This window comes from Brachionichthys hirsutus, chromosome 5 (genome assembly GCF_040956055.1).
Source record: "Brachionichthys hirsutus isolate HB-005 chromosome 5, CSIRO-AGI_Bhir_v1, whole genome shotgun sequence".
NCBI lineage: Eukaryota > Metazoa > Chordata > Actinopteri > Lophiiformes > Brachionichthyidae > Brachionichthys > Brachionichthys hirsutus.
In genome coordinates this window covers 9673274-9682517 of record NC_090901.1, presented here as the reverse complement: position 1 = coordinate 9682517, position 9244 = coordinate 9673274, and the positions used below count along the sequence as shown (strand labels likewise).

The 9244-nt window shown below is 46.5% G+C and overlaps 1 protein-coding gene across 1 annotated transcript; it reads left to right on the top strand.

Annotated features, from left to right (window-relative positions):
- Nucleotides 1-2718: 2718 nt before the first annotated feature.
- Nucleotides 2719-8894, top strand: prickle1a (prickle homolog 1a). Its single transcript, XM_068739018.1, has 8 exons — nt 2719-2838; nt 4689-4802; nt 5978-6115; nt 6485-6688; nt 6805-6991; nt 7076-7585; nt 7619-7948; nt 8029-8894. Exons 1-8 carry the CDS (start codon nt 2719-2721, stop codon nt 8892-8894), a joined length of 2469 nt encoding a protein of 822 aa, XP_068595119.1.
- The last annotated feature ends 350 nt before the right edge of the window (nt 8895-9244 follow it).

The following is a 9244-nucleotide window of genomic DNA, read 5'->3' as shown; positions in this document are numbered from 1 at the left end:
GCAGCTCCCAAAGCCATGTTAACAGGCATCGCTACAAAAGAGTGAGCGGCCACTAAACATTCAGGACTGCAGGGGTCTGTTAGTGTGGGAGGAGGGCAGTGTGGGGGGGTGGAACAGTCAGAAGGGGGAGTGTAAAAACGAATCTCACAAACCATAGGTCCCCTTGTTGGGAGGAAAAACTTAAGAAAGCGAGCCAAAGTGATCAGTCGGTGACTTGTTAGATGATTCGGTGCTTAAAAGAGCATTCTCTGCAGCGTCGGAGGAATGAAATGTGTGACATCTAAAGGAAAGCTTGGCATGCGAGCAGATGTGGGTGCATGAGAGGGAGGCTTTGCTTAACAGCCGTGTACATCATTTATTCCTCTTTATGGGCCTGGCCTGAGTTCAAGCCTGACATTCCTGTGAGGCAGGTTTAGCTGAGTGATGCATCGTCGAGGGGCCTTGGAAAACACGAGAAAGCAGACGTCTTTTCAACAAATGCCTGTCCCTGATCAAATGAGAGGCTTGCGATGTCAGAGTCTCCGCTTCTGACTAGAGTTTGCTGTCTCCCCCTGCGAAGGCCAATCTGCTCGCATACAAGGCCGCAGGTTATTTCGGTCTCATTAGAAAGTCAATAGAGGTGAGCAGAACATGAGAGTGTGACATCTCCTGCCTCGCCGTCTCATCTGAAGACAGTTTATCTGGGTTTAGGGGCTTCGGCTGTTGTGTATGAGGAGATAACAGACGCCATCTTCAGGAGAAAAGAGACTCAGAGGCAGATAAACAGGCTCTTGATGGAACAAGCCTTTGCCGGATTCCTTCACAAAGGCGCCATTGTTCAAGACTTAAGGTCGGTTAATTGGACATGCCATAAGCCGATGCGCTTGACTTGACACTTTGAGTAACAATAAAAAAAACTCTAAACAAAACCAATGACTCCACCGCAGGCTCGAGGAGGCCATACCTGTATTTGGTGGCGATAGGGTCGCAGGGATGGATCTATGATTGGCTAGTAGCCGCCCAGCCTGGCTTGCCCTGTGTACAGCAGAAGAAGTGTGGGCACATACAATTATCCATAGTGCAAAGTGGATGATGCTCCGCACACCACGGCCGCAGCCGCGTTCATAGAGCATTGTGCACCTACAGCTGACTCTGACACATGTCGCTGCATCTGTTGTGTTGTGAGCCAATAGGAGCCCAGCTCTACATGCCATGCACGCGTCAGCGTTGGCTTCAGCATAAATGTATATGTTCCCTTTGCATGCATAGAGGCCACACACTTCCAGGGGCAGCCAGGCATCATTCCAGGAGACAGTACAGACATTCAAGACCTTTTACTGGCACGCTAGTGTTCAAAGGCTGCACTCGAGTGTGTCTGGTTTTCTCAGCTGTCTCTCCGCTGCCCTCGGTGCCCTTGCCAGCCGTAGGGGGTGGAGGCCTGGGGGGGGGGGGGGGGGGGCAGGCTGCCTGACAACGGCTGGGTTCCCATTTGATCTCAGCTAGAGCCCTTGGTCTGAGAGGTGACCACAACTGGACATACATTCATCATATCGGCTTGGTCCAGGAAAGCAACTCAGGAAATAGCCTGGTCATTTAGGATGAATGGGGTTAGCAACTGATGATCGCTCATTACTAACGTGATACATTTTTTTTCGTTTTTTTTTATGGGATTTCTTCAGAAGCCTTCAGATACCGATGAACTGAACTGCTAAAAGGTGAAAACGCCAAAATAAATAACATTGTGCTGCAGATCATTGAGTTGATCAACGCTCCTCTAGCGGAGATGCGTTGAACCACCGCTTGTTCTGTAATGCTGACTTTGAAAAGATGCACCACCGCCTACCTACGGCCTTGTTAGTCACACTGCAGCATTTTCAATAGTTCAACACGTCACCAGCCTTTGATCGTCTATCAGTCCTCCTCCTTCTATTGCATTGTCTGGGTATACCAGCTGAGTATCCGCTGACCCCGTCCATCCATGTCCCATCTCCCTCTTGTCTAACCACTTCACCTGTCTGGCTTTGTTCTGTCCATCTGAAAGATGAAAACAGGATCAGACACTCACTGCAGCAGGTTGGAAAACAAACAGACCAAAAAGAAAAGCAGAGATGAAAAGAAAAGCCAGGCTTGTGGACATTCCCCCACATGGTGGCCTCGTTTATATAGAGTGCAGGCTCAGCATCCCGTGTGGCGTTCCGTCTTGGGACACAGAATGGCGTAGCGCTAGAAAAGACCTCAGTTCCACAGATAAGCAGAAACTCCTGGGGCTGTTCTTGCGTCTGTTGAATTATGGTGAATTACAGCATGGCAAAGGAATGCGTGAGGAAGACCGGATGAAGAACATAAACAGCCATCATTCATCCTGCGTTTATAAATCAAGTTTTGGGAATTTGGTCACTACAGCCTCAAAATCCACATGGAGGAAACATTTTTAACTGCCTTCAAACTGGGAGTGAAAAGGTGCAGTTGTCTTATGACTGTTTTTCGGAAGTCGACTCACCAGAAGTGAACCCAGAAAGACGTTTGGTTAGATACGATGATGACCTTTTGATGAAGACTGTGAATTCACTGATGTAATGTCTCGCTTGTTTCTTGTCTTTCGTCTACATCCCTCTTCTTCCCATCCTTTTCCATTTTTTTGCCTTGGCTATCTAGTGACCAGAACGTCTGATGAGCCTGGCGAGTGCGACTGTGTTGGCTGCTGGCCTTCAGGGCGGGGCCCGCCAACGAGACTTGATGATGGAGCAGAAAGTCAGTAAGGTGACCGCTGGCTTCCAGTGCAGCTCCACCTCTGACGACGACTCGGGCTGTGTTCTAGAGGAGTACGCCTGGGTACCACCTGGCCTGAGGCCTGAACAGGTGAGTTTTTCTTGATGCTAATGGCCATGAAAATTATAAAGGCATACAACAAACAAGCCTTTTACACCAAACGACACAAACATATTTGATTGTAGTGTCTATTTCAGGGGTTCTCAAATGATGCATTCCTGAGCCGTCACACTGAATGGTGGTGACTCATCCTGACAGGCAACAAAAATAGCTATGACCTGATTCCAGCTCCACTGCAGCCCATTTGCATGGCCTAAATTAATCCTATCCATCCTCACAGCTGAAAAAATACACAATCTCTGGATAATGATGCCGATGGGACGGACAACAAATCTGTAAATCCTGTTCCTTTTGTTTGAGCAGATTTGTCACGCTCTACCTGCCAGGCAATTACAGGGCGGATGTGCTTAGTGTCACTTACTAAACCTGCAAAGCCTGCTTGTGATTATCAGACTTCTATTTAGAGGAGGACTCAACGGGTAGAGCCCACTGCTGCTGGCGCTTCGGGAACCAAGACGATCTTTAAACGAGCCCTCTCCTCCACTAAAACAGCTACATTTGTACAGCTCATTGTTAGTATTGCTTGCCGGGTTTCTATCCGATCTCACACACACACACACACACACACACACACACACATGGCAGTAATGAGGAGCAAGAAGCGATGTGCTCAGAGCAAAAGAAAACCTTTTGTTTTGGAAATGCATGTGTCGGCTGCAATGCCTTTACTGCAGCCATCGCCTTGTATTGAGGGTCAGCACTGCAGTGACTAAACAGATAGGGCTGTGGTGGTAGCAGACTGTTCTCCAGCCCCCAGGGAGCTGGATGAGGGGTAATAGCAACATGAAAATGTGCATAATTTATGGTGGGGGGCAAACGTTAGGTTGATTGTCAGGGTAAATTGCTGCTACCCCCCTCCAGACAGCCAAAACTGCAGGAAGCCCACCCGACACACAAGACAAGTACATCCCACCTTTTTATCTGGCTGGCTGTAATAGCCCCTTCCTCATAAAGTTTAGTTTTCAGTGGTGCGCCCCAAGGGTCAAAGTGCCACTGTGACAGGCTGCTTTGTCCTGTCCCTATAGAGACAAGCGTATGAGTGGGGGGAAAACAATCCCCAAACTGATTTGACCTGTTGACCTGTTTGATGTATTTAATGCAATGTGACATTCAGCTAATTGTAAGAAATAAATATCTGATTTAAGGGAACTCCAAACAGGTGAGTCGATCTGCCAGTGAAGATTCGTTGAGATGTGGGGAAAATATCTAGGCTTTATAAGATTTAGAAATGTCTTTAAGCAGGTAAAAATCAATTGAAAAATAACATGTCGGTTTGTTTCTGTCTGTTTAGTGAAAAGATAAAACAATGCTGCAATTCAATGAATGAATTTAAAGGCATCTGTGGATTATTTTTTGTCTAAGTTGCCCTCTCCTTGGGGCAAAGCCGGCATTAAAACAATACTACATTTTCATAGCTGCACATACTTAACTTGGGAAGTCACATTTGTCATGTGATGATGATGATGATGACGATGATGAATATATTCATTAGATAGAATGTTAAAGTACAAGTACAGTCACACAGTAGCATGTATTACAGTACAAATAAAGTCAAACATCCTGCCTAAGAGGAGCATTTCAAAAAAGCCCTTGCGGTCTTGTTTCCATTGAAAGTCCTTCGTACATAAATCATCGACAATTAACAATACAAATTTAACAATACTAATAAAAATAAAACATAAAAATAAAACCAATATTCGATAACTGTGCTGTGTTTCACTGAGCGCTTTAGTTGATGGGCTTTTCAGCAGCGGCCTTGAGGTTCTCTAAACAGCCGGTGTTGTTAAATCTAATCTTGCTCCATGACATCATTTCTCCAGGTCCAATTATATTTCTCGCATCTGCCTGAGGATAAGATCCCCTATGTGAACAGTCCAGGAGAGAAGTTTCGAATCAAGCAGCTGCTCTACCAACTTCCACCACATGATAATGAGGTGAGGATATTTTGTGTGCAACTGTGTCAGAGCACGTTTTATATAGAATCAAACCTTGAGATGATTTGGGGGGGGGTGCTCATCAGAGTTTCTGAAACGCATCTCCTAAAACTTTATAAACTGGCTTCACAAAGCTTTTACACATATATGAACCACATTGGGTAGCTGTGCCTTTTGAAAATGTTTAACTCTTTACAACTTTCTCTCTTTCTCCCATTTCATGTGAATGGGATTTTTACTGTATTTTTTATTATTAACAGTGAGCCTTAATGGCGTTTGCCTTTTTACTTTTGTTCTTTCTGTGGAAACTTGAGTTCTAAGGTGCCTCGATGATCATCTGCTCCCCAGCACACATCCAAAACAATCCCCCTACTCTGGGCTGACCAAAAGAAGGGATAACTTGTTTGAATGGTCATGTGCTTGCTACCCGCTAAGTCCCCCCCCCCCCCAAAGTTAACACCTTAACCAACTCCACACTCCGTTCCTCTAATGTGAGCTCTTGGCATTCAAGTTGACATCCCACTAGGGGATTTTTGTTCCACAATCTTGTAGACATTTAGGTTTGGCACAATGCAACTTTTGACTTGATGATTTTATTATGTTTGCCCCCCCCCCCCCCGATACACACACACACCAGTAGGATTCCTGTTATAGCAGTCTTTTTTTTTTTATGAGGGCTTCTCAGCGGGAGAGATGCACTCTGGTTGAAAGAGGCTTTTTGTGATGCCACCACCAGAGTGGCACCAAAGTTCGACTTGACCGTCTCCCTCTCCCTTTTGTCGCTCGTCCTCTTGATTTCGCTCCAAACACAATCCTTGTTTGTGTAAGCGTCTGCTTTCCCTCTTGTTAAGGCTTTGGGAAACATCAAAAAGCCCTGTTGTAAAAATGATGTTCTCAATCAGGGGCTGTGGGGGCGGAGGTTTAGGGGCTGTAGGAAGGGCAAGCTGGGGTCAAGAGCTGCCTTTGTTCAGCAACTTCTGGCATTCACTCTGCCCTCTCATATACTTAACTAACTTTATAACCTTTTGTTAGCAGCCAATCGGATCTTTCAGTGGGTGTAATGTTACTTGAATTCAACACCTATACTCAACTGTATATATATATATTTTTCAGTGTTTGAAAAAACATAAACCTATCCCTTGCTTTTAAAGATTAGTGTCCACCTTCCTCCCCAGCTGCGTTACTGCCAGTCCCTGAGTGAAGAGGAGGAAAAGGAGCTGTTGCTGTTCAGTGTCCAGAGGAAGAAAGAGGCACTGGGGAGAGGCACGGTGAAGCTGCTGCCCCGCAGCCTTTTGAACAACGTCTGTGAGCATGTACGTTTCTTGTCTTGTTTACTACTTGAAATAAAATGGTGGTGAGATGGAATATGGAATGGTGTCATAGCAATGCCCACACACTGAGGGATGTATTTAATCATGCATGATTGAGATGCATGCCACTGCAGTGAGAAGCACTGTTGCCTCATGGCGAAAAGATCCTGGATTCAAATCCACCTGGGACTTTTTAGTTTAGACTTTCTTTAGTGTTCCCACCACCAAAAACATCCAAAATCCCCAAGGAGGCCCTGCAATGAAAGCGGTTAAGAAAATGAATGAATGATTTAGATAGCACTGATTGTTTTGGATCTGCAGCTGACGCACAACCTCATTATATTTACAATAAACCATGTCTTCTTATTACAGTGTGGTGAGAACATCACTGGGGGAGAAATGGCAGTATTCACCTCAAGGGCAGGCCCTGGACTGTGCTGGCACCCTGCATGTTTTGCCTGTTCTACATGCAGTGAGCTACTAGTGGATTTGATCTACTTCTACCATGATGGAAAGATCCACTGTGGAAGACACCACGCCGAGCTGCTCAAACCACGCTGTTCAGCCTGCGATGAGGTAAAAACCACAACACTGAGATAGCGAGGGAACACGATATCACAAGGGGAAAGCACCCAGAGCCTAAAAGTTAAGTCCTCTTGGCATCCCGTGTGTATCTACATCTACATCTACAGATCATCTTTGCTGATGAATGCACAGAGGCGGAGGGGCGTCACTGGCACATGAAGCACTTCGCCTGTTTTGAGTGTGAGACAATTCTCGGGGGCCAGCGCTACATCATGAAGGATGGCAGGCCGTACTGCTGTGGCTGCTTCGAATCGCTCTATGCCGAGTACTGTGAGGCCTGTGGAGAGCACATTGGTATGATAATGGTTTACTAATTCAAACAAAAACTCCTGGTTTGATTTTGATTGCTAATTATTTCACTATTTTCCCCTTTTCCAGGTGTTGATCATGCTCAGATGACCTACGATGGGCTCCATTGGCATGCCACCGAGGGATGCTTCAGCTGTGCCCAGTGTAAGAGCTCCCTACTCGGTTGCCCTTTTCTGCCACATCAGGGCCGGATTTACTGCTCCAAGGCCTGCAGTCTCGGGGAAGATGTGCATGCCTCCGACTCCTCCGACTCAGCCTTTCAGTCAGCACGCTCACGTGAATCCCGCCGCAGCGTGCGCATGGGCAAGAGCAGTCGTTCAGCTGACCAATGCAGGCAGTCGCTCCTCTTCTCGCCATCTGTCAACTATAAGTTCCCTGGCTTGAGCGGAAATGCCGATGACACCCTGACCAACAAGCTTACCCACATGAACCTATCAGAAGAACATTTCTGGAGAGGGCGTGGCGAGGAGGTGGAAGACCAGGAGGAGGATGAGGAGGAAGAGGAGTGGGCTGAGCATGAAGACTACATGACTCAGCTTCTGTTAAAGTTTGGAGAACATGGGATCTTTCAGCAAGCCAGTGACTCCAGACCCACAGATTTTTGGATTTCAGAAAAAGATGCTAAGATAAAGTCAGATCCTTCAAAAGTTGGAAGTGGCGGAGGAGGAAGGGGGAACTTGGCTAGTAAGAAGTACCAGGCTGACATGTACTGGACTCAGTCACAGGATGGGCTGGGGGACTCAGCCTATGGTAGTCACCCAGGACCAGCAAGCAGCAGGAAGATCCAGGACTTGGAGTTGGATCAGGGAGCTGGAGGAGGTTTCCAAGAGGAAGAACCTAAATGGTACAATGACTCTCTTGAGTGCATCGCGGATGAACTCAAGAAGACAAACCAGAGTGTCCGAGACTCTATGGACTCACTGGCTCTTTCCAATATTACTGGTGAGTAGGCATGACATCAGATTTTTGAAAATGTTTTATGTGATGGCAGATATTTTGTAATGTTTCTCTCCACTCTCCAGGGGCATCAGTAGATTGTGATAGCAAAGACAGACCTTTGGCCTATTCTCTGCAAAGCTTCCACGAACTGGACACAGAAGACTGTGAAAAAACCAGCAACATGGGAACTCTTAACTCTTCTATGCTACACAGAAGCTCAAATTCGCTGAAGAGTCTTGTGTCCGAGCAGGAAGAGGAACGAGAGCAAAATGTTCCAGAGGCACAGGGGGCGGCTCTTCCAGAGGACAGACCCAAACCTAATGTCCCTGCACTTAGGAGGACACGTTCGCAATCGAAGCCGCAGCAAGTCAAATTTTCTGATGACGTGGTGGACAATAGCCATTACTGCAATCTCCCGGTGCGCCAGCCACCTATGAGTGAACGGACACGCCGGAGAGTTTATCACTTTGAGGAACAGGGACATGAACTTCACTCTGGTCGCCATCATCATCATCACCACAACGGGAGGCATCGCAGTCGCAAGTCTCGCTCTGACAACGCTCTCAACCTTCTGTCAAAGGAGAGTGGCCGGAAGTGCTACAAAGTGGAGCATACAGGCAACGCCTTCAGCGCCACGCAGCACCAAGCCTTCGGCGGCCACCCCAATCCTTCCGTTATGTCAAAATACAGGCTACCCCCCATCCCAGGGAGATCCTCTGCTCTATATAGGGAGGACGACGACTGGTGCTCCACATGCTCTTCTTCCTCCTCTGATTCTGAGGAAGAAGGCTTTTTCTTAGGTCAGCCCATCCCTCAGCCCAGGCCCCATAGATACTATTACACCGATGACTTGCCCAGCCCTTTGACGGGCATGTCCTCTCCTTTTGGCGAAAGGACTAAGACCAAAAAGAAGAAAGGACACAAGGGGAAAAACTGCATAATTTCATAGACTTCTATTTCTCTCAGCTTTATGTAATACTCTGACGCTCACTTCTTCCTTTAGTATCCCGTTTATGTAAACATTTAAACAGTCTGCTTGCTATTACACAACTCACAATGCTAAATTTACGGAGCCGTTTGGACACATCTATATTCTGAATCATCTCTGGTGTTCACGTGGCTCCGCAGTAGAGTGATTGGTTAGTGTTTAACATGAGTATATATTTATTAACCACCTTATAGATGCTGTAATGATAAATCTATTCATGTAAATATTGTAGAATTGAACACCACCACGGTTATTTTTTTATACCTTTGAGCTCATGATGGCTTTGTACCAAAATGGCACTAACATTTAAT